This window comes from Aquarana catesbeiana, linkage group LG01, assembly GCF_042186555.1.
Source record: "Aquarana catesbeiana isolate 2022-GZ linkage group LG01, ASM4218655v1, whole genome shotgun sequence".
NCBI classification, from domain to species: Eukaryota; Metazoa; Chordata; class Amphibia; order Anura; family Ranidae; genus Aquarana; species Aquarana catesbeiana.
The window spans coordinates 49,068,501-49,094,972 of NC_133324.1; the positions used below are offsets into that span (position 1 = coordinate 49,068,501).

Genomic DNA, 26,472 nt, shown 5'->3' on the forward strand with positions numbered 1-26,472 from the left:
CAGCAGAGTGGAGTCACGTTACATAGTAGGTAAGGTTGAAAAAAGACACAAGTCCGTCAAGTCCAACCTATGTGTGTGATTATATGTCAGTATTACATTGTATATCCCTGTATGTTGTGGTCATTCAGGTGCTTATCTAATAGTTTTCTGAAATTATCGATGCTCCCCGCTGAAACCACCGCCTATGGAAGAGAATTCCACATCCTTGCCGCTCTTACTGTAAAGAACCCTCTATGCAGTTTAAGGTTAAACCGCTTCTCTTTTAATTTTAGTGAATGGCCATGTCTCTTTTTAAATTCCCTGTCGCGGAAAAGTTTTATCCCTATTGTGGGGTCACCAGTACGGTATTTGTACATTGAAATCATATCCCCTCTCAAGCGTTTCTTCTCCAGAGAGTATAAGTTCAGTGCTCATAACCTTTCTTCATAACTAAGGTCCTCGAGTCTCTTTATTAGCCTTGTCGGCCGTAACCGGAAATTACGTCACCCAGCTCCTCCAACGTGTTGCGTCACTGTCGTGTGTCCCTTGATACAGTCATGTGGCAGGACGCAACGCGTCAGGAGGAGCCGGGTGACCCACTCTTGGCTATGGCCGGAACCAGAAGCCTTCCATTTACAGCGTCTTGCTGATGTGCGACTCCACTCTGCTGTGGCTACTAGCATATCTTCAATTTCAAATGCAAGTCTACCTTTGTTTTAAATAAACGATTGCTTCATGCTACACCTTGAGATGTTTTCCTTATTGCATGTGCGATGACTACAGACGGATGACATCGTATGGAGATTGCTTTGGTATTTTGATGCGCATAACCCTTGGATTTGAGGTGAGCGACCATTGCACATGGTGGCGGATTTGTGCCCTTTTGGGTTTCAGCACATATTTATGATCGTTGACATTGGGATCTGTCTGTCAATCACTCACCATTTATCTTGGAAGAAGGACTGCACTTATTCACCATTTGAATTTTAAATATATTTTTTTGCACCACCATTTACTTTGGAAGAAGGACTGCACTTCATTGTTATTTGATTTTTAGAATTTGTGCACTGGACTTTTAATTTGATTTAATTTTCCATTCAATATTGTACATTTTCTCACTTTAGTTGTATTTTTTTTATATGTTTCTTGAGTTTTTACACTTACATTGGTGTACTTTGTATGCAGGTTTTGCTGATCTTTCTGCAAACGCTAATTGCTTGGTTGTACCTGGCCAACTAAAGCACTTTGAGGCACACAGGACTGGTATGCAGTTCAGGAATTTCATCTGCTACATGTCTGTTCCCTGTTAGTTCACTTGGAAAATATTTAAACCTTTTGGATCAGCCGTGGCAGCCAGGCAACTAGTATTTTCAGAAACAGCACAGCAGCAACCACCTCTGTAATTTTTTTCCCTGTATGGGTAAAACCGTATAGAAGAGGCTCACCTTAGATGATGTCCGTTATCTATTGGTAGCTTCCAGTTTGGTCTCTGGGTTTTTCCCAGCTCGCAGAACACTGGCTGGATATAGATTTACTTTGTACACAGGATAAAACCTCACACTTATTACAGCAGTGATGCCGGAGTGAGATTCTTCTGTTGCCGGTGAATAATTCATCGTGTTGGGTAGTGGCAGGCATGAAATAATGTGGATTTGTGGCCATGCTTGTCCGTACTTCTCAAACTCATATGCTGCCGAACAGAAGATCAGCCGACTATCTTCATCTCAACCAGTCAAGCCAGCTGTGATGAAAATTTAGCTGCACAATGGGGTTGAATTACTAAAGGAAAATAGACTGAGCACTTTGCAAGTGCAGTTGTACTCTGCAAGGGCATTTGCTCCAGAGCTTAGTAAATGAAGGGAAGCTCTGCTGACTTCCATCATCCAATACTCTGCAAAAAATGTTTTGTTTTTTTTTTTCTTGCATGTGATTGAATATTCTTTGCAAAGTGAAGCTTTTCCTCATTTACTAAGCTCTGGAGCAAATGCCCATGCAGAGTTTGTTTGCTTTTTAGTAAATCAACCCCAATATGTCCTGGCAAAGGTCAGTAGTAGTATGTATGTATGTACAGTGCCTTGCAAAACTATTCACCCCCCTTGGCATTATTCGTGTTTTGTTGCCTCACAACCTGGAATTAACATGAATTGTTTGAGGATTTGCATCATTTAATTTACAGAACATGCCCACAACTTTGAAGATGTTTTTTTTAGGACAAAATAGGACAAAATAACAGAAAAAGTCAATGTGCATAACTATTCACCCCCCTAAAGTCAATACTTTGTAGAGCCACATTTTGTGGCTATCACAGCTCCAAGTCACTTTGGATAAGTCTCTATGAGTTTGCCACATCTTACCACTGGGATTTTTGCCCATTCCTCCTTGCAAAACTGCTCCAGCTCCTTCAAGTTGGATTGCGCTTGTGAACAGCAATCTTTAAGTCTGACCACAGATTTTCTACTGGATTGAGGTCTAGGCTTTGACTACGCCATTATAACACATTTACATGTTTCCCCTTAAACCACTGAATTGTTGCTTTAGCAGTGTGTTTGGGGTCATTGTCCTGCTGGAAGGTGAACCTCCATTCTAGCCTCAAATCACACACAGAGTGGTACAGGTTTTGCTCAAGAATATCCCTGTATTTAGCTCCATCCATCTTCCCCTCATCTCTGACCAGTTTCCCAGTCCTGACTGCTGAAAAACATCCCCACAGCATGATGCTGCCACCACCTTGTTTTACTGTGGGGATGGTGTTCTTTGGGTGATGTGATGTGTTGGGTTTGCGCCAGACATTGCGTTTTCTTTGGCCAAAAAGTTCAATTTTAGTCTCATCAGACCAGAGCACCTTCCTCCATACATTTTGGGAGTCTCCCACATACCTTTTCGCAAACTCAAAATGTGCCATTTTGTTTTTTGCTGAAAGTTGTGGCTTTCTTCTGGCCACTCTGCCATAAAGCCCACCTCTATGGAGCGTACGGCTTATTGTCGTCCTATGTACAGATACTCCAGTCTCTGCTGTGGAACTCTGAAGCTCCTCCAGGGTTATCTTAGGTCTCTGTGCTGCCTCTCTGATTAATGCCCTCCTTGCCCGGTCCATTAGTTTTGGTGTGCGGCCGTCTCTTGGCAGGTTTGCTGTTGTGCCATGTTCTTTCTATTTGGTTATGATAGATTTGATGGTGCTCCTAGGGATCATCAAAGATTTGAATATTTTTTAACCTATAACCTAACCCTTACTTGTTTGGAGAGTTCCTTGGTCTTCATGGCAGTGTTTGGTTAGTGGTGCCTCTTGCTTAGGTGTTGCAGCCTCTGGGGCCTTTCAAAAAGGTGTGTATATGTAATGACAGATCATGTGACACTTAGATTGCACACAGGTGGACATCATTTCACTAATTATGTGACTTCTGAAGGTAATTGGTTGCACCAGAGCTTTTTATGGGCTTCATAACAAAGGGGGTGAATACATACGCACATACCAATTATCAGTTTTTTATTTCTGAAAAATAGGTTTTATGTATATATTTTTCTAATTTTACTAAACACAGACTATTGTGTTCTGATCCATCACATATAATTCTGATTAAAAAAAAACATTGAACTAAAGGCTGTAATGTAACAAAATAGGTAAAAAGCCAAGGGGGGTGAATACTTTTGCAAGGCACTGTATGTATGTATTTCTTTTACAAATGTACACATACATAAATTTTTGTAACCACTCAAATACATGTTTGGTGGTTAGATATAGCAAAGTGCACCTTTGAATAATGTTGCACTGGCAGTTCCTCTGACGGTGCATACACGCCACCAGATTCAACGTGTGCAGATGTGCCGCACGACTTTGGGACCCAGCCAAGACCTGCGGCACATCTGCGTACACAGTAAGGGAGTTCCCCCATGAGTGCACAAAGACACTTAAGGTATGGAAGTCCCAGATCTCGGGTTGTCTGCGCAAATGTGCCCCAAGTCTCTGCCAGTTCTCAAAGGCTGGGTAGAGAGCCCTTTGCCAAATCTACACAAGCCCCAGTGTTTCAAAGAGGGTGGGACAGAGCCACCATATTAAGGGCACTGAAGTTCCTCTTTAAGGCCTCATTCATACATGCGCAGAGACCTGTCCTCTGTGTTGAGCTGTAGTCTGCTACGTCTGCATCCACCTCGGAGCTGCACACATGAAGCCCATGAAAGTGGAAGCAGACATGGACACGGCCACGTGTCAAAATTGTCACGTAGTCTGTCATTGATTTGTACAGCTGAGGGCTCTTAGGAGGGGTACTGTAAGGTTTTCAGATAGCTATGTACAACACACTGCCAGTTCTTCCCACCACCAGCCATGATCTGCCTACATTGCATAGAGAAACCCATTTGTAAATTTCATTAGCATGTCAATTAGGGGGTGCCAGGGAATGCAAACTTTCAGCAGAAGGGACCCGGGAAGGCAAACTATCAGCAGAAGGGACCCGAGAAGGCAAACTATCAGCAGAAGGGACCCGGGAAGGCAAACTATCAGCATTAGGGACCCGAGAAGGCAAACTATCAGCAGAAGGGACCCGGGAAGGCAAACTATCAGCAGAATGGACCAGGAAAGGAAAACGGTCAGCAGAAGGGACCAGGGAAGGCAAACTGTCAGCAGGAGGGACCCAGGAAGGGAAGGCAAACTATCAGCAGAAGGGACCCGGGAAGGCAAACTATCAGCAGAATTGACCAGGAAAGGAAAACTGTCAGCAGGAGGGACCCGGGAAGGGAAGGCAAACTATCAGCAGAAGGGACCAGGAAAGGAAAAATGTAAGCAGAAGGGACCAGGGAAGGCAAACTATTAGCAGAAAGATAAGTTCACATTTCAAGAAAAAATTATAAATGCACATATTTTTACAGGAAAAAAAAGTGTGTATTTTAATATTTTTCTTGCAGGTGCCTGGAAAGCATTGCCCACATGATCAGTGGATCGGGGTGGAATGTCAAGCTTCTGTAGACAATCCCTGCAGCTTTCAGCCCGTATCTCTGATACAGGCTGACTGTTAACAAGCTGCAGGGCTTGTGAATGAACTAAAAGAGCACTCCTCAGCACCCTCGCACTCCATTCAGAAATACAAGCCATGGTGGCTGATGTTAGTTGTAGTCTATTTTATTCGCAGGAAATTGTGAATGAATGACACCTCCTTGTGGGCGGAGTCCGGCACTGCCATGGCGGTTTTGAATTGTGGCAGCAGGTGCAGGAAGAAGATCCCTCGCCCACTGTCACAGGGAGGAGGGGCTCGGGGGGGAAAGACTGCAGGAACTGTAACATGTTACATGTTCCACCCTAAATACAGATGGAACATGTAATATGTTTCAAAAGGCGAACTTATACTTTAAACTTCAGCTTTAAAATAAAAGGGGAAAAAAAACAGAAACCATTAACTTTCTAAAAATGAAAACTGATCAGCAGACTTTTTTGTTTTCTCTTTTTTACATTTTTTTTAATCTCTGAGGCCCGTCAAGCCACTTTTCTTTCAGCCATAAGAGTATGTTGGTTACACTCATGTGTTTGATAAACAAGCTGCATTGAGTGATTGTTTTATTAGCGTTCTAGTACGCTCATGTCGGCAGCAAAAGTAGAACGCGGCTGACTGATAGGAATCGCATTGTATTCCGGAGTGAATGTAGCACCATTATGAATGGCGGACGAAGCCGACTTTCATGTATAATTGGGAGCACTCAATGTGAAAACATTCGTACGGGTCTTACACGTGTAAGTGCCTTTACTTTCATGCAACATCTGTGTACGCTACAAAGCCGAGTGCATCCAATTCATTGTCGTGCTGCAGCTTTAATCTTTATCTGGCGCTCACATTCCCCTGCTGTAGTCTTGGCGGTTCTTTGTTCACCCTGTTTGAAGATAGTTTTACAGCCTTTTGTGTAATTTACGATTCAAGTCACAATTAGTAAGAGGAGGTAGCTAGGCAGAGCAAAGAGCTTTAAATTAGCTAGTTATAGCATAGATCATAATCGCTCCAGTGAAATCATTAACTCTTGTCTGCCTTCTCCGGTGCTCCGTTGTCATATTTATGTTGCTCAACAATTATGATCCAGCAACAAAAAGTCTGCGTTCTTAAGGTGGGCCTGGGCTCAAACAAGTGAGGATCTGCCATCTTGTTGCAAACGCCAAGAAAACTATCGTTGGCCTTGAATTCCTCCTGAGAATTAGCAGCACTCTTCCTGCTCTGCAGCCTTATAGCTGTGTATCTGCAGTGTGAGATCATCTAAAGCTGGGTACACGTGGCTGGTTCAGTAGGGACCGGGTGAATTTTGATGTGTGTGTAGCCTTCTGACTTGAGTTTAGGAGCTTTTGGCGGTTTTTTTTTTTCCTAAACTCAACTCCATAAAAGCCTATGTTGTCAATGTACGGTTAGGGAAGGTTCAACCTCCATCTCCTGAACGTGTAAGAATCGCTTTCAGGATAGGAAAGTTTTGACCTCCAGTTGCCAAATTGTAGTAAAATCGCGAAACCATTTTTGCGTTTTTTTGTTTTTGTTTTTTCCCCGCGGCTGGCGGGCATTATAGGCCATTATATGAAGCCAGAGGCTGATCATGGTCCTGCTGGAAAAGCATGTTCAATCAGCGGTTACAGCCAATTGGCCGAGAGCCCCCACTGTCAGAATACAATAGCACAGCTGAGGAGATTCCTACATCCGCCTCACCTGTGTGGATGCCTGCTAGTTGAAAGAAAGAAAACTGTGTCCCCAACTTAATGCACTACTGTGCTGCTCACTCTTGCTGAAGAGGAAGCTGTACCTCTTGATCTGCATTGCAAGTATCTCCCTGCTTTTGCTTTATGCATTCTTTGGATCTGTGCTTTCTCCGCCTCTGCTGCAGCTTCTTGGTCATCACACCAGCAGTCATCAGGGGTCAGCTGTGACATAACGGTGCAAAGCCCTGTCTCTACCAAGATGGCTGCCTCCACACACAGACGCAGTGCAGAACAAGGCATAATAAGTCAGTGATTGGGAAAGATTAGATGCAGGGAGGCCACAGGCAATTCTAGTGAGCAGCCCTTTGCCCAACTTTTTAGGCATCTTTCACAGTAGAGGTAATTTTTAAAAAAGTATGGGCAAAGCTTTTTTGGCCATACTTCTCTTGCAGATCACTTACCCGGAATCAGTTGACAGCAGGCTAATGTCAGCTGACGTTGCAGAGCCGCTCGAGGCTGTGGAAGGATCCTGACAATAATATTAGGATCCCCCAGATGCCTGATCAGCTGCTGGCTCAGCATGTCACTTAGACCCTGAGCCGGTTGCTCCCGCACCCTCCTCAGCCCAGCGTTCCAATGAGTTCTGGAGGGGCAGCAACCGACAGTCACCACTCTTGCTCTGAGCAGACCGAGAATTGAGCAGTCATTGGTCATGTGATCACTCAGGCTTAGAGTCGGTGGGAAATGACTGCAGCATCACAGCGATGCTAGAGCATGGAGGTGAGTATAGATTTATTTATTATTTTTTATAATCTCCTTTAAATGGATTCTAGATTTGTTTTCTGGAATTTCTTATTTTGTTTCATTGCAAAGTTTATCTGATAGTTTTGCATACTTGCTGTGCTGAGATTTCATGAGCATATTTGTATAGGTGTATACGGGATTGATGATGCAATATATGGTACAAACTGTGTCTTTGTCAAGTGTGTTCTGTGACAAAATCAGTTGCAGGGTAAGCCATTGAAAAAGTGTTGTGTTTAGTGTGGACAAATTAGGCGGCTCTTTACAGAGTATGGAGGACCATTAACATCAGTCTCTGTCTTAGAGGGACATCGATCTAATGCCTCTACGCACCCTTCAGAGGCAGTTTGGGAGGAACAAATAACCAATCAGTATGGTTTTGGCTTGTGAAAACCAGAGAACTGGAAAGTACCCCACATACACAAAGGAAGTTTGTAGGAACATCTTACAGATATTTTGGTTGTTTACTAAAGGAGTTCATTCATTATCCAATCATGCGAAAGCCAACATATCCTCTAACGCAGTGGTCTCCAAACTGCGGACCGGTGGCTGAATGCGGCTCTTTGCTTTCTTTTATCTGGACCCTGGGGCACTTTTTTCTCCAGTGATGAAAGACACTATTCCTCCCATTGACACCAACAATGGGACACTATTCCTCCCACTGACACCAACAATGGGGCACCATTTCCCCCACAGAGGCCAGGACAATTTCAAATCCCAATGGCCACAGTCCGGCCCCCCCTAAATTCTGAAGGACCGTAAACTGGCCCCTTGTTTAAAAAGTTTGGAGACCCCTTCTCCAACACATTAAGCTTAATCCTTAAAAAGGAGTCTTAAAATAACCTGTGCTTTACTATGCAGGACAAAGCCACATCTTTCCTTTAATACAGATGTCCATCAGGAGCGAAAGGAAAGCCCACTGTAATCTGCAAACTTCTGAAGTCATAGCTTATGCAGGGCTATGGACTCCCTTTGTGACTGCAATGATTAGGCCAGCACCGCCACATGGGGTGGGTCACCTATTCTTCAACATCCAGAAGGACTGAGCTATTCCATCATCTTCCAGCACTGAATTGAGGAGCAAAGGAAAGTTGGGTATATACAGTGGGGATCGAAAGTTTGGGCACCCCAGGTAAAAATGTGTATTAATGTGCATAACAAAGCCAAGGAAAGATGGAAAAATCTCCAAATCGCATCAAATTACAGATTAGACATTCTTATAATATGTCAAAAAAAGTTAGATTTTATTTCCATCATTTACACTTTCAAAATTACAGAAAACAACAAAAAAATGGCGTCTGCAAAAGTTTGGGCACCCTGCGGAGTTAATATCTTGTACTGCCCCCTTTGGCAAGTATCACAGCTTGTAAACGCTTTTTGTAGCCAGCCAAGAGTCTTTCAATTCTTGTTTGAGGTATCTTTGCCCATTCTTCCTTACAAAAGTCTTGCAGTTCTTTGAGATTTCTGGGCTGTCTGTCACGCACTGCTCTTTTAAGGTCTATCCATAGATTTTCAATAATGTTGAGGTCAGGAGATTGCGAAGGCCATGGCAAAACCTTTAGTTTACGCCTCTTGATGTAATCCCCCATGGATTTTAAGGTGTGTTTAGGATCATTATCTATTTGTAGAAGCCATCCTCTCTTTAACTTCAGCTTTTTCACAGATGGCATCAAGTTACCATCCAAAATTTGCTGAAATTTTATTGAATCCATTTTTCCTTCTACTCGTGAAATGTTCCCTGTGCCACTGGCTGCAATACAACCCCAAAGCATGATTGATCCACCCCCATGCTTAACAGTTGGACAGAGGTTCTTTTCATTAAATTCTGTGCCTTTTCTTCTACAAACGTACCTTTGCTTATTCCGGCCAAAAAGTTCTATTTTAACCTCATCGGTCCACAGAACTTGTTTCCAAAATGCCTCAGGCTTGTCTATATGTTCATTTGCAAAGTTCAAACGCTGATTTTTGTGGTGAGGACGTAGAAGAGGTTTTCTTCTGATGACTCTTCCATGAAGACCATATTTGTACAAGTATCTCTTTATAGTGGAATAGTGTACCACAACTCCAGTGTCTGCCAGATCTTTCTGGAGGGATCGTGCAGTCAAACGTGGGTTTTGAATTGCTTTTCTCACAATCCTGCAAGCTGTTCTGTCTGATATTTTTCTTGGTTTTCCAGATCTTGCTTTAACTTCCACTGTTCCTGATGACTGCCATTTCTTAATTACATTCCGACCAGAGGATATTGACATCTGAAAACGCTTTGCTATCTTCTTATAGCCTTCTCCAGCTTTGTGAGCGTCAACTATTTTCAGTTTCAGTTTTCTAGACAACTGCTTAGAAGAACCCATGGTGCTGATTGTTGGGGCAAGGTCAGATGAGTCTGGCCATTTAAAACCTTTGAGATTGACATCACCTGGTCTTCCCAGATGATGATTGAGAACAATCCATGACACTGGCAGGTCTCAGCTTTGCAAAGGGGGCAGTGCATGCTATAAATTCTGCAGGGTGCCCAAACTTTTGCAGACGCATTTTTTTGTTTTCTGTAATTCTGAAAGTGTAAATGATGGAAATAAAATCTAAATTTTTTTTGACATATTATAAGAATGTCTAATCTGTAATTTGATGCCATTTGGAGATTTTTCCATCTTTCCTTGGCTTTGTTATGCACATTAATACACATTTTTACCTGGGGTGCCCAAACTTTCGATCCCCACTGTATGGCACTTTGCTCTGAATGGGCAAGGGGGCAAGTTAACTTTAAAACAAAAAAATGGGTAGCAGTCAATGGTAGCTTGTTTTCAGGATCTGAATTGCAGGCCTTTAGCGGGAAAGTTACCCATGTCATTTTATTTGTATTCTCTTCATTTCAGAACACAAATATCAAGCTGTACGGCTCTCCCTATAGACTGCAGACCTATCACCTGCCTGAAATGCTGGTAACATTGGCTCAATCAAGGCTGCTGCAAGATCATTTCTGTCGATTATCAAAGCCCCCAGCTTTCTTTTAATCCTAACAGCACATTGTTATGACTGGTATAAACTGTAATTCCAGTCAAAACTAAGCTTAACCCTACTCCCACCCCCATTCTAAGACTCTTCTATCTACCGTGTGAAAGGAAAGATTTCTATACTTGCCTATTCTGAAGTCGCACCGGTCTGGTCACATGATCTCTCCAGTGGTGGCTTCATTGTAGAGGAGAGAGCAGCGACAAAGGCTGCAGACCGTGTGCGATGACATCATCCATAGGTTTCCTACGGGGCATCTCTTATCGGCTGTCCTTCCTCTACACTGGAGCCGGCACTGGGAACCAGTCATGTGGTTGGACCAGGGCAGCTTCAGAATAGATAAACCTGGGCGTTCCGAATGGAAGGTCTCCTCTCCCCCTACCTCCCCACAGTCTTCCGGGACACGTTACAGGTCCCAGAAGACTGTGGGACCGTTCACAAAGTGCAGCGCAGCTCGCACAAACGCAGAGGGAAGCCGGCTGCCCACAGTTATGATGCCGGTGTCAGGAACCTGAAGACTAGTGAGGATGGCGCTTGGAACCCTGGACAGGTTTTTCTTTTCTTTTTTTTTTTTCCAGAGTGAACCTCCTTTACAACCCTTTGCTAATTTAACACCTGAAACTGTACACTTACCTTTATCAGCACCTACAGTGCCCTGCCTCAAATCCTCCCAGTACTATATTTTGATGCTGATACCAAAGAATTCACTGCTATAATGTACCATTCTGCCCTTTAACTCCCTTCCCCATTCCTGTGTGTTGAAGCAGTTGTCGTTTTATGGCCCGCCTTTGCTAGAGTTTCTTGATGCACCAGTACAAAAAGTAGGGCAATCCAGCATAATAGATGTGGTGGTAAGAACCATCTGTACAAAGATAAGTATCCATTTCGGTGAACACACAAATACCCAAAATAGGTGTTTTACACTCCATCTGAATATTTCCAATATAAACACTCCTCTGCTGCACAAACCACTTCATACTGCCTGGAACACATAAAGACAGACCATTGAAACCACTTGCATCTAGATTTATCCTCTTTGCTCTTCAATGACGTGGTAATATTTTCCATAGAATGAATTTCGGCTATTTTGGCAAACCGCAGTGAAAGTGTAGGCGGGGATTCCTGCTTCCAAAAATGCTGGTATGCAAGCCCAGGCGGCATTATCTTTACAAGTTTTAAAATATCAACGTTAAAAGTTCAGATGTTGAAGCACAATGTAATTGACAACACCTTTTTGAAATGTCTTCTATAGATGCAAGCCATGGAAAAGGGTAAACGTTTGAGGTGCTGAAAATCCTATGTGGGAAGAAAATTTAAGAAAAAGACTTTCTTTAATGGCAAAGTCTGTGTATTAAATACACTATTTGTGCTGTATATCTGTGGACATCTGACCATTACTCCTATATGAGCTTGTTGAATATCCCATTCCCAATTCATGGGCATTATTATGGAGTTGGCCTAGTTTGTGACAATAACAGTCTCCAATCTTTTGTTTTCACAAGATTTTGGAGTGTTTCTGGGAATGTATGCCCATTTGTGAGGTCAGGTACTGATGTTGGATGAGAACAACTGGATCACAGTATGTTCAAATTCATTGTAAAGGCATTCAGTAGGGTTGAGGTCAGCGCTCTGTGCAGGATGCTCAAGTTCCTCCACACCAAACTCCTCAAACCATATCTTTATAGAGCTGATTTGGTGCACAGGGACACAGTTATGTTGGAACAGAAAAGGCCTTCCCCAAAAGGCCAGGTACTGATGATTGATGAGAACACCTGTCTCACAACTGGTGTTCCAATTCATCCCAAAGGTGTTCAGTAGGGTTGAGGTCAGGGCACTCAAATTCCTCCACATCAAGCTCCTCAAACCATGTCTTTTATGAAGCTGGATTTGTAGACAGAGGCACAGTCATACTGGAGCAAAAAAGGCCTTCCCCAAACTGTGACCACAAGGTTGGAAGAGCACAGTCATTTACAATGTCTTTGTATGCTGTAATATTTGACAGTACCCCTCACTGCAACACCAGAATAATTTGGAGGGATGTAATTTTACTTTGTGCCATATAGTGTAGACTTTTAAAGTATATTTTGATGGGATAATAAAGTGGTGAGATTTTTCTTCTCTGACTTATATTAACACCTTGCATTCATGAGAACAAACGGAAGCTTCTAAAACTGGCCAAAACAGAGGTAAATGATAGGTCCTCTTGAGGGTTGTTGCATTGTGTGTGAAATGAGATTATGGGAGTGAAGACTGCTCAGCATGCATTCCTTGGGGGGGGGTTTAAAGTAAGCGACTGGAGTGTTCCTAAGTCTTCCTGACTACATCTGATCCCCCCGCAGGTCCCAGAAAGACATACTGATGTACAGCATTGTTCCAGTGCTCCTCTGTTGTCTCATATCGTGATTCATTACACTCTGGTGGTATGGCAGCATGCTGTGTCTCTGCTACCGGCTTTGTAGGAGCAGTCTATGTGATAGCATTCAGCATTAGACACTGCAACATCCTTGGTTAATATATGGCTTCACCTTTATCACCTGTTTTTCTCTGGAGCTCTTTCTAAACCATCATCTACTGTCTTTTCACAGCTGTGCTAAGCCTGTTTCCCTTTGCACACCCTGTCCATTTTTACCTGATCAAAACAGACCACAAAGTGACTATACCCATGGACGGCAAAGTAACAGGAATAATAATAAACCTCCCTCCCCAGCATATATATACACCCCTTCACTCTTCCACACTGCTGTTCAGCCAGTGCACCTGAAGATAAATTCCCAGCACTTCTGGATATAGGGAAGCATGTGACTCTCCCAACAGCACTGGTGCTTGGAGCTTGGCCCAGTGTTGTCACACGGGACAGGGAGTGTGTTCACAGTCCTGTGTAAGCTCTGATAAGTAGTATGAAGATTACAGCTGGCTTTCTTTCCTCATTTCAGACTGTTAAATTGAGCTGAGGGGAGCAAAGTATAAGGGTGTATATTCTGCAGGGGACAGGGTTGTTGAAAAGCTTTAAAGTGACCCAGAATGAGCAAAGGTATCTAAAGCATGATGTTATAGTAGCTACTAGAGTCAGATTGAGACCCCTCAAAGCGCTTGCCTTAGACCTTCAGTGATCTTCTGGAGCACTCTGGGAGCCCTGAATCTTGTGGAGCTCTAATAGGTATTTTTGATACTTTCAAGTAAAGTTCCAAGCTGGGTTGCCCTCTTCTGCTTCCTAAACCAATCTTATTGGTTTAGGAAACACTGTAATGGACTGCACCATTGATCAGTAGAAAGGGAGCGGGAAAGCAAATTAGAGCTCACAGGTTTAAGAGCTCCAAGGGGTGCTACTGAGGATCATTAAAGCACCTATAGTTGGCTGAATTTTACTTTAGGAGGCATTTTACCAGTTATATAGTGACAGGTTTGCTTTAGAGTAGACCAGTCATAAAGCTTCAAACCGATGAACCGATAGAAAAAAGAATGCAAACCCAGTGATGTAAATGCCAAACGATCAGTAGATTGAACTATCCTTTTGAAGCGTATCTAAACGCAAAAACAAAAATGTAATCTTTTGCTGCTTACCTGTCCTTGTAAGGGGTGGCTGGCTGTCCTTTTTTCTTCCTCTTTCCTCTTCCTTTCTCCTCCTCCTTCCTATTCTGTTCTCCTCCCTCCTCCTCCTCCTCCTCCTCCTCCTCCCCCCTTCTCCATTTTATCTTTCCTCCTTTCTTATTTTTCCTTCCTTATTTTTTCTTCTTTCCCTCCCTCTTGTCCTTCCATCCCTCCCATCTTTCCTTCCTTCCTTCCTTCCTTCCTTCCTTCCTTCCTTCCTTCCTTCCTTCCTTCCTTCCTTCCTTCCTTCCTTCCTACCTTCCTTCCTTCCTTCCTTCCTTCCTTCCTTCCCTTTCGTCTTTTCCCTCCCTTCTTTTTCCTCCCTCCCTCCCTTTCCTCCCCTCCCTTTCCTCCCCTCCCTTTCCCTCCCTTTCTTCTTTTCCCTCCCTCCCACCCTTTCTTCTTTTCCCTCCCTCCCACCCTTTCTTCTTTTCCCTCCCTCCCACCCTTTCTTCTTTTCCCTCCCTCCCTTTCCCTCCCTCCCTTTCTTCTTTTCCCTCCCTCCCTTTCTTCTTTTCCCTCCCTCCCTTTCCCTCCCTTTCGTCTGTTCCCTTTCCCTCCCTTTCTTCTGTTCCCTCCCTCCCTTTCTTCTGTTCCTTCCCTCCCTTTCTTCTTTTCCCTCCCTTTCTTCTTTTCCCTCCCTCCCTTTCCCTCCCTTTCTTCTTTTCCCTCCCTCCCTTTCTTCTTTTCCCTCCCTCCCTTTCTTTCTTCTTTTTTGCCTTTTACAAATAATGCACTCCCCATCCCTGGGTGGCTATGCTCACTTCTCCACTGTATCTTTAGGAGCAACAATTGTCAGCTAGGCTGGGCTTTAAACATGTCTACTTTGCTCATCTCTATTACAGTGAGGGATGATGGGATATATAGTTTACAGGAAAAAGATAACCTTGTTTGTGCTTCCAGTTAATCTCTCGGGACGTGATGAGGGCACTGTCTGGCAAGATCAATAGATATTTTCTGTAATTGCTGAAAGAGTTCCTATCCTGAGAAAAATAAAACAAATGCATCCACCACATCTGTGGACTGGTATGCTGCATCAAATAACTTTTTTGTTTTTGGGCTTTTATTTATCCTTTTACGAGTGACATTTTCGGGACAGGTCAGAAATGGCGGCGGTATAATAGGGGAGATATTTTCCAAAACACAGCAGACTTCTGTCAAATAATCTCATGGGAGAAGGTTTCCAGCTGCTACTCTTAAGCCTACTTTAGTGTAAATTGGCAGATAACAGAATTACATAAATGTCAAATACCCGTGTGGACATTTGGGAACACGACTAGCTTTGTATATGGTAACTCTTTATGCTTCAAGATGAGTGACCCTTTAAATAGCCCAATAGCAATCTCCGTATTGTCTTTCTGTGCACATACACCGGTGTCAGCGGAGGAGCGAAACGTGAAATGCCTTTGCCTTGCTGCGATCTGAATGGACCATCTGACCCGTGTCACGGACATCCGGGCTCACAGCCGACAATAAATTGCCACCAGCGATGTGCGGTCTAACCCTTGACACGCCGACTTCTCTGTACCTGCCAGACAGTCAGCATTGTTTACCCAGAGTCCTCTAGCTGCCTCTAATTGGCTGCTCCGTCATAAAATGCAGCCACCTGTCATATTGCTTAACCTGCATGCGAGGGGAGACAGCTGTGCGCTTTGTTGAAATGCCAAAGAGCAGAGAGCTCCACATTAGGAAGGACACATTATCAGCCATTTAAAAAAAGAAAGGAATGATTCCCTGGACAGGCGAGCAGGCAGCCAGTTCTCCGTCATTTTGTGCCGAGAGCGCCGGGGGCTCTTCAAATTAAGCAGGATGGGTGAACTTCTCCGGGGTTGTTTATGTCGTCTTATTAGCAAAAGCTGACAGTACAGCAAGCGCTGTTACCATAAGTCTTGGAATTACTGAAAGCTATCCAGGCTTCTCTTACGACAGGGCTGTGTTTACTAACTACCGTTCAGTATAAAGTGTGCACTCTTGTTCCTCTAGACACAAGATACTCCCCTTGGGACTCATTTATGAAGCTGTCTTAAAGTATATCCTAACCAGCAGCGACCCGTCCATAAAGGAGCCTGAGGCTCCAATTGGCTACAAAAAAGGTGGGCTCGGGGCACAGAGCACTGCGCCCTGAGCCCACCCAGTTGTGTGACAATAGCAAATTAATATTCGCTATTGTCTTCCTGAATCTCCTCCCGGCCAATCAGGAAGCGGGTCCTGAGACCCAATTGGCCAAGAAGAGATGCGATCGTATTGGCTGCCGAGGAGGAGGAGATGCAGGGGAAGCCACGCAGGAGGAGACGCAAGGTGAAGCCTCCGAGAAGGAAGTGCTGCCCGTGACCTAGATGGGGTAAGTGCAGGGCTGGTGGGCTGACGATCGAGGGGGGGGGGTCGATCGACCGACGGTGGGGTGTCAGCTGGTTTGTTTGCCACCCCCTCCCCCCTTAAAAATGGAATACCAGCTGCCACTGATCCTAACCCAGTGGTAGCAGCCTCGCCACTTCAGTTGATGTGGAGCTACAAGACCGACGAGGCATTGCAAGACTGACTGCCACAGGAATGACTGGCGGAGACATCATGAGAATTCGTAGTTTTACCACTACTGGAGTGCCAAGGATGTCTACCTATGTGCTAGCCTAAGAACAAAACTTAACAGAACTCCAGCCAAAATTAAGCATAAAATAAAAATTAAAGAGCCAGGTCGTGCTGCAGTGTTCAACTTCAATCTAGAGATTTCCCCCACAGTACTTTTGTCTGCTGCAAGGTGTCCTTGAATGGTCAACATCATTCTACACATTTCCTCTGAGCCTAGGTTGTCCTGGACCCACTCCTAGCCTGTGACTGGACAGTGAAAGGAGAAGCAGCAAAGTGATGAGCTCATCTGTCACTCTGCTTTCACCCCTATCAGCATGCTTCTTTTTTGTGTGAACTGACTGGCTCCTTATACTGATTCTTTCTCTCACGCTCCAGCCCTGCCGTAGAGGGATTGCAAGTGACTGATACCAGGTTTAATTCAGGTGCTAACACTGCTTGTATTTAGAAATACATTTGATATAATATTGATTACAGAACTGCACTCGTTTGTGTCTTTCGTATATGTCCTAGAGCTGGGTTTTAATATATTGCAGTTTACCAGTCCTTAGATGTGGTGGTTGCATTAGGTATACCCCCCCTTTTTTTTTTTTTTCCTGGAAATCCGGTCAGTGACACTTCCTGTCCTAAAGTGACAACAAACACACTCTTTGAATCATTGTGGTCGGGAGGAGCATTCATAGTCTCAGGCTTCCTGTGATCTCATTTGTCTACAGACACAGGGGGCTGGAGATCGTACATGCTGCCCCCGCCTAGACACGCCCATAAGACTCCCCTAGTCTTATAAGACTCCCCTAGTATTATGGCTGTTTATGGCTGTTTACTGGGGAAAATGGGAGACCTGGGTTATTTAAAGATGCATTATACCATTATGCTGAAAGAGCACTTAGGCACTTAATAGCGCAAGAGTATAGTGGCATATCCACGACCCTTCCTTCCTTCCTTCCTTCCTTCCTTCCTTCCTTCCTTCCTTCCTTCCTTCCTTCCTTCCTTCCTTCCTCCCTCCCTCCCTCCCTCCCTCCCTCCCTCCCTGGGATTTGTAGTTTACAGGAAAAAAGATAACATTGTGCTCCCAGTTCATCTCACAGCCAGTGACTGGACAATGAAAGGAGAAGCAGCACAGTAAGAGAAGCAGCCTATCTGTCGCTCTGCTCTTTCCTCCTATCGGCATTTTCCTTTTTAACACATGGCCACTGCATCACAATTAGCTCTTTGTGCTGTTTCTGCCTCCTCAGTCTCGGCTCTGTTGTACAGGGATACCATTTTAAATTCACCCCTACGATCTCCAGGAGATAGATGTACTATATTGTCCAAAGTATTGGGATGCCTGCCTTTACACGCACATGAACTTTAATGGCATCCCAGTCTAGTCCAAGTCGCTCATCCATGCCTTTATGGACCTTGCTTTGTGCACTGGTGTGCAGTCATGTTGGAACAGGCTGGGGCCATCCCCAAACTGTTCCCACAAAATGTCTTGGTATGCTGATGCCTTAAAGAGTTCCCTTCACTGGAACTAAGGAGCCCAGCCCAACCCCTGAGAAACAACCCCACACCATAATCCCCCCTCCACCAAATGATTTGGACCAGTGCACAAAGCAAAGTCCATAAAGACATGAATGAGAGCGTTTGGGGTGGAGGAACTTGACTGGCCTGCACAGAGTCCTGACCTCAACTCGATAGAATACCTTTAGGGTGAATTAGAGCGGAGACTGCGAGCCAGGCCTTCTGGTCCAACATCAGTGCTAGACTTTACAAATGCTCATCTGGAAAAATGGTCAAACATTCCCATAGACACACTCCTAAACCTTGTGGACAGCCTTCCTAGAAGAGTTGAAGCTGTTATAGCTGCAAAGGGTGGGCCAACTCAATATTGAACCCTACGGTCTAAGACTGGGATGCCGTTACAGTTCATGTGCCTGTGAAGGCAGGCGTCCCAATACTTTTGGCAATATTGTGTATATATTTATCGTACTATTACTGTTTGTTAGCCAAACCAAAACGGTTTCCTCAATAGTTGTCTTTAGTGTTCAGTCCAGTCATAATGGAGATTTCACTTGAAATGAATGTAGAGAAGTTGAATCACCCATCATGCCAGTAGTACAACCTACTTCTGTGTTGGTAGTACTGTATGGATAATGCAGTGTGGAAACAATTGAGGATCATGCCGCGAGGGAATGAGACTCTTTGGAGGGGAGATGGGGGAGACTGGTCAGTCACCTGGGAAGTTTTGCTACTGGGGGTGTAAAAACCAATGGCTAACTCACCGCTCACCAGTATAAGTTTTGCAGTTGGACTGGCCCCTTAGCGGTGGCTGCGGTAGTGCTATAGCTGTACTATGAAAGGCCTGAAATTTGTTTACCTGACTTGTGGAATTGTGGGAAATAAAAACGTTTATTCTACAAGCAAACACTCGTTATTGCGAAAAGTAATGTCTCCGTCTTGCCAGTTCCAATTCCCTGAACCAATCTGCCAGTTGAGTACCGTCCCCCGCTCTGCGTCTTTTTTGCCGAGGCGCCTTTCATCACGCAACGCACAATCATGCCACGGTTGTCCCGTCGCTCTGGGTAAACCGATGGCGCCTCATTGGATCATCATGCTTCATCCCACCCAACAAGAGAGCCTTGTGCTTCTGCCTCGTCCACCTCGAACAGATTGCCGAGCTCCAAAGTGAATAATACTCCTGATGTTCTCCCGCTGCCCTTTTTATCTTTCTAAAATGATTGTATTGATTTGTTGGGTGCAATGCACGCACTCGAGCACCTGTTCCTATCTATCAGTGCTGCGCCAAGTACCGCTCTTTCTCCTTCGTTAAATAACCCCCTCACTTGTTCTGCACATTATTGGCCCCCAACTCATAAATTCTACCTTATTGCCGCTGTCTTTTTTTTTTCTTCTTCTGGAGAGATTCTCAGTCTAACCATTGCCTGTGCAGAAAGGGAATAACAATGTAGCTCTGAAACCTCCGCCAAAAATATTCCTGTTTACCGCTTATTACAAATATGCTGTTTTTGCATCAGGATTTGATTAGCTTTGTTTTTTTTCTAAAACAAGAGCAGCATTTATTGCAAGGAATTTTTTAAGATCCTTTAAGAATCCTGCCAACTTCTTTAGAGGTAGTACAGATTCTGTGTTTTTTTTTTTTTTTTTTTTTTTTTTGCAGACTTGGATGTTATTAGTCCAGAGCTTGGCAATTAGTGTTGCAAACCAATTTTTTTGCTACCTAAAGACTTCTGCCTAGCACTTGTTAGAGGAGAGACCTCTGTACTGAGACTACAAGGAGTGTTGTTAGTCCAATCCACCAATAGCCACCTCTGTAACAGGAACTGACCCAAGAACTGCTGCCTTAAACAGGTGCATCCAAAAAGACAATGTCGCTGACCGTGTTTAGGACAGCTGTTCTCAACCTGTTTAACATGGATGTTCCCTTGATAAAAGTTCCTGGTTTAACAGAACCCCAGATGATAATTACGATATCTACAGTTCACTGTACATTACTGTGTTGGACTGTGTGAAGAATGTTCCTTACATTGGTGATCAGTGGGAAGGATGTTCCTTACATTGGTGATCAGTGGGAAGGATGTTCCTTACATTGGTGATCAGTGGGAAGAATGTTCCTTACATTGGTGATCAGTGGGAGGAATGTTCCTTACATTGGTGATCAGTCAGAAGAATGTTCCTTACATTGGTTATCAGTGGGAAGAAAGTTCCTTACATTGGTGATCAGTGGGAAGAATGTTCCTTACATTGATGATCAGTGAGTAGAATGTTCCTTGCATTGGTGATCAGTGGGAAGAATGTTCCTTACATTGATGATCAGTGAGTAGAATGTTCCTTGCATTGGTGATCAGTGGGAAGAATGTTTCTTACAATGGTGGCCAGTGGGAAGAATGTTCCTTATATTGGTGGCCAGTGAGGAAGTATCCCCCCCTTACCGATTAGCTTAAAAGATCAATGGTATCAGTGGGAGCTTATTAGAAAGGCAGAAACTGCTCCTTGCTCAAGGAACCCCTAGCAATCTCTGGAGCAACCCTAAAGTTCCACAGAACCCTAGTTAGTTAGGGCTGGCCTAGATAAAGGGATCTTCTGACTCATTGATGCCTCACCATAGATACCTACTTCACCCCTTCCTTCCACAGCTGTCAGAAAAGTACTTGGGGTTGGCTGGTGTCAGGACCTAGAAGTGGCAGTGGCGTCTCTCCCTTGGGCGTAGAGATTGACCACTAGACCTGAACAGTGCCAAATGGGAGGAGATTGCTGCGTGTCTCTAGGTTTATATTCTCATTAAGGCCTAGGTCAGGAAGAGGAGGGAGGTGGCGGTGGGTATTTCCATACGGGGAATTCAAACCCCTATTAAAGGATCTAAAATGCAGGTCAGAAGAATGTCAACTTTTGTAAAAGGCATCATTCAGTGGATTTTGAATGATCGCTGAGGCCTGTCAGTCTGATGTCAAATTAATATCTTCAATATTGACCCTTAGACACCTGTTTTGACTTGTTCTCTACTCTCTCTTCCAGGTACGAGACTTCTCTCATCGACATGTTAGATGCCATCAGCCCCATCTCTTCCCAGAGGAAGCAAAGACACTACACAGACCTGTATGACCTCAGTATTCTCAGCCCACCAACCCGTGGGTATTCCAAGCCCACCCGCCAGCCTGTACAGCCAGCAAGGCGTGAACCACCTACCATCGATACAGAGGAGAGGCGCATGTTGGAGGAAATTTTCTTTATCTGCTGACAGATTGCCATAACATAGCCTTCCAAAAGACTGTCCTAACTGTGAGCCTTGCTGTGACCGCAACTAAACAATAAACATTCCTGAAGTGCACCTGTCCTCTGAACACTCTGATCTCGCAGCCATATGTAGCCTTAACTAACAATCAGCCAAAAGAGTTCATTAGAACCCGGAACCTTGCATAATAGTGATGGGACCAGTTCCTGTCAGGTGATGGGATGTCTTCTGTTTAAACACTCATTTGTTGGGTTTTGTTATTGCATGGGTGACAGGTATACTTTTCAAATTGCACCTGAAATTTAGAAGCAGACATGAGCAGACCTAAAATTTTCCCCTGATTTTTTTTTTTTTTCATAATTATGCAGAGCTTTTTTTCCTTTTATTTTTATTATTTTTAACCTTTTGCTGCCAGGGCCTTTTCCCTTCTCTTTCACACACACATTAAAATCCCCACATTATTTTAAACCCCCCAAAACATTACATATTTCCAGACAGCACAGGGCCTATAGACGAAAACTAATGGTAGTTGCATTTTTTTTTTGCTGCGCAGTGTTAGCAAACTGTTTATCAAATCTATACTTTCAGTAAAGAAAAAAAAAGAATCATAATCAAAAACTACTAATTATTAAGATCAAAATGAATTAAAATAGATCAAAATTTATTCCAACAAATTCTTCAGATTTTTTTATTTTTATTTTTTATACATTTTTGTTGGCATACATTTTTCTTTATGTATTTATTTATAGAAGACAGCAACTAAAGGACATACCACTGTGACAAAACATGATCACTAGACCTTGTAACATCAATACAAAAAAATCAGATACATGTATTTTTAAAATATCGTACAGAGAGAGACACCAACACAGACAGACTGAAAAACTGTATGGAATAAATATTGATTTAACGATTTTGATATTGTTTGGTTTATGCACAGTGATTAGGTATTTTTTACTTTTTTGGATCAAAGTGTAAGGAAATGCTTGCTTTCAATTAACTCAATTAAATCAGTTACACCATAGTAGTACATTGAAAGAAGTAAAACATGTTTTCTATAGAACAGGGTTTCTCCTTGAGCAATAAGCAATTTCTGCTTCTCAGATAAGTTCCCACTCACACCATTGATCTTTTTAGCTATCTTTAAGGGGGATCTCTTCCCAATAACCACAAGTGTGAGGAACATTCTTCCCACTGACATCACCCTAATGTATCATGAGTTGTAGGTATAGTAATTTTTAGGAGGAGCTCCCTGAGACCGACCAGTTATTTCAAGGGCTCCTCTGTGTTGAAAACGTTAACAGCTGCTATAGAGCAGTGGTCTACAAACTTAGCAGCCCATGGGCCGGATTTGGCCCTTTGCTTGCCTTTATGCGACCCTTGGGACACTGTTCCTCCCGCTGATATGAGGCACTAGTCCTCTCACTGACTCACGATGAGGCGCTCTTCCTTTCATGGACACCAACAGAGAGGCACTATTCCTCCCACTGACACCAACAATGGAGCATTATTCCTTCCACTGACCTCAAGAGAGACAGTATTCCTCCCACTGACACCAACAATGCAGCATTATTCCTTCTTCTGACACCAACAGAGACAGTATTCCTCCCACTGACACCAACATTGGAGCATTATTCCTTCCACTGACACCAACAGAGACAGTATTCCTCCCACTGACACCAACAATGCAGCATTATTCCTTCCACTGACACCAACAGAGACAGTATTCCTCCCACTGACACCAACATTGGAGCATTATTCCTTCCACTGACACCAACAGAGACAGTATTCCTCCCACTGACACCAACAATGGAGCATTATTCCTTCCACTGACACCAAGGATGAGGCACTATTCCTTCCACTGACACCAACAGTGGGACACTTACTCCCACTGACACCAGTGATGAGGCACTATTCCTTCCACTGACACCAGCAATGGGGTACCTTCCACTGATGCCAACGATGGGGCAGTTTTCATCCCACCAAGATAAACAATTGGGCACTGAATACAACAATGGGATACTATTATTCTACGAATACCATCTATGGGGCCACTATTCAACCTCCTAATAACTATAGACTTTGTCAATTTTTTTCCTCCCCCTGACGCTGTGGCTTTTTCTTCTCCCACTGGTAACAGTCCCCCCCCCCCCCCTCTAAAGTCTGAAGGACGGCAAACTGGCCCTTTGTTTAGAAAAGTTTGGAGACCCCTGCTATGGAGGAATTGGAGGCACTCTTACAGCTCTCCTTTCCTGCAAGCCAAAGCTTAGGCTAAGAGGACAGGAGAAGCTGAAGCACAGGTAGGACCGAGGTGGAACTTGGAAGGGCTGTGACGCTTACACCGACAACAGTTTCATGAAGTGCCTGTGAGCAGCCATGGTGTTGTCAGTAAAGCTTAGGAGGATTGCTGATTGTATAGATTAGAGCAGCCTTTTGCAACCTTTTCAACACGGGGGAACTCATGATACATTAGTGTGATAGTCAGTGGGAAGAATGCTCCTTACATTTGTGATCATTGGGAAGAATTACCCCCTTACAGATAGCTAAAAAAGATCAATGGTGTCAGTGGAAACTTATCTGAGAGGCAGAGATTGCTCATTGCTCAAGGAACCCCTGGCAACCTCTGGAGGAACCCTAGGGTTCCATGGAACCCCGGTTGAGAAACCCTGGATTAGAGTGTTGTTTCTAATCAATCAGCAATTGTAATAATGCATGACCTAAAAGTTATAGGATTTACACATACTAACCAAGGGAAGATTTTAATTGTTAACTGGAATTCCACTTTAATAACGAGATTTGGAATATTCTAAAGGAGTCGGTTAATCCCACTGGGTACCATATACCTAAACGAACACTTTTTTTCCTGTGTATATCAGTGTTTTACCAGCTCTAGCACCACATATTTATGCTTTTAAAAATACATTTTAGTGCACACAAACATAATCCCCAGTATATTTTTTGGGGGGTAAAATATAATGCACAAGGTTATCAAAAAAAAAAAAAGTAGATACCAAGGTCCCCTGACTGCAGGAGGGGGCAGCGACTAGACCAGCCACCCTGCACAAGGAGAGAGAACAGCAGTGAGCGGTCTTTATTACAGGAAGTCTCACACGGGATCACCGCACAGATCTGGAAGAAATACACAAAGCACACCAAGTTTTCAGCTTTCACACTTCAAATACACTACATTTTACACATCTAATATAAGTGTTTTTTCTTCCCCGCCCCCCTCCTCTGCTATAGAATGTCTGTTACTAAATGACAGGTGCACTTTAAAGTCAGCTTAACGGTTGTATTTCTCTCCGGGTGGCTGCTGTGCGCTCCTCCTAAGTGTTTTTAATATCTTTGCAGTGGTGGTGCGTCATTGATGGGTTTGCTGTATGAAGCATAAGCAGCTCTGCGTATTCCTGGCTGAGTGTTTCTTCCTGGTGCCTTAGTGCCCCGAATATTGTCTAATCGCAGCGTGACAACATTGAGTATTATTTTGTAAGATTTATTTTTAATAATTTATTTGAACCATTTTGTAAAGTGTAATTAAAAAAAAAAAAATAAATAAAAGGCATAGATTTTCAACTCTTTGATTCGACAGGTTAAAGGAGAACTCCAGGCAAATTAAAAGAATATTTAATCCAGTTATATATTCATTTGCAAGTCATTAAATTTAAATTTTTAACTATTTGTACAATGTGTTCTGAATTTGTATTCTAACAATTTCCTGCTCACTCAAAACTAGGTTGAGAATAGGAGGGCCAGCACTGAAATCCAATCCCTGTGAGCTGTAGCAATTGACTTTCCTAAAGTGGCTGTACACCCCACTTACATATACCCAGTAAAATGACTGGCCTCAGGTGATGCACAGAGATGAAACAAATCCTCCTACATACGTTGTACCTGTTTATCTGCAGCCCTCTCTTCTCTATGTCTGTTCAAAGTCCAGAATTTACACTGCATTTCTGAGCTTGTGAAAAACTGCACGGCTGAGTGTAATCTGAGCTCTGAGTGCTGTCAATCACCCTCTCTGTGCTGGATAGACTTTCAGAAGTGGCTCATGTAGATAGCAGAGGGATGACAGAGCAGACAGCAGTTACACTTGGTGCTTTGAATTGAGGCAGGTACACACAATGGTGGGATAATCTTTGTTCATTAGCTCCATACACTGCCTCCTGCTGGAGATGCTCTCATACACCTGCAGATTTCATACACATGTTCTAGTGCCCTGAGATCTTAATATACTGGTCCAGGATAGTACAATATGTAACGGATCTTAGAACTGTTGAGGTTTCTAAAGAGGAGTGGATAGGTCTATTAGCCTCTAGCTAATCACATCTGTTATGCCAGAAAGGCAATTGTCCTTAGATGAAAGGATCAGGCCTTTTCCACCCTGGTCGGATGAAAAATGCTGGTGTACTCCACACTACCCGTTTATAAAGCTGCTTATACCAGTAGGAGATGTCCTGCTAAATGTAATAGCTTGGTCCTTGTGGCTCAAGTCTCCGGACTTGGCAGTGGTATCATAACTGCTCAAATATGGTTCCCTGTGTGGATCAGCCAGTTTTGTCTGTAGTCTTGATGGGCTGATTCATAATGCGTCAGTGGTGTCCAAACTGTGGCCCTTTAATCGCTTTTATCCGGCCCTTAGGGCATTATTTCCCCCATTGTTGCTGATTTCTGGCACTAAGACCAGTAATGGGGCGCTATTCCTCCCATTGACACCAATGATGGGGTGCTATTCCTCCCATTGGCACCAATGATGGGACTGCTATCCCTCCCATTGACACCAATGATGGGGCGCTATTCCTCCCATTGACACCAATGATGGGACACTATTCCTCCCATTGACACCAATGATGGGGTGCTATTCCTCCCATTGACACCAATGATGGGGCAGTATTGATCTTTTATTGAAAAGAATCAAGCAACCAATTTTATACAAAAGTAAAAAACAAAACCATAGTACAAAACTTCAACAGAAATCAAAGGAATACACATCCATGTTCAGAATATATACAATATATACAAAGTCCACTACCAACACATTTTTAGAAAACTATTTACATAAAGCAGCAGAGAGAGCCTAAAAGGCACAACCCATCACCTATGTACGCAGCCATTTACCAAAAATAAA

At 43.6% G+C, this 26,472-nt stretch overlaps 1 protein-coding gene across 2 annotated transcripts in view; it reads left to right on the top strand.

The window, feature by feature from the left end:
• Positions 1–25,023, top strand: part of KIAA1328 (KIAA1328 ortholog) — a 289,603-nt gene extending 264,580 nt beyond the window's left edge. For both annotated transcript variants that reach the window (XM_073618414.1, XM_073618423.1), the window contains exon 11: positions 21,131–25,023. In XM_073618414.1, coding sequence (XP_073474515.1) covers positions 21,131–21,353 — 223 coding nt within the window. In that variant the 3' untranslated portion in view covers positions 21,354–25,023. The remainder of the gene's footprint in view (positions 1–21,130) is intronic.
• The last annotated feature ends 1,449 nt before the right edge of the window (positions 25,024–26,472 follow it).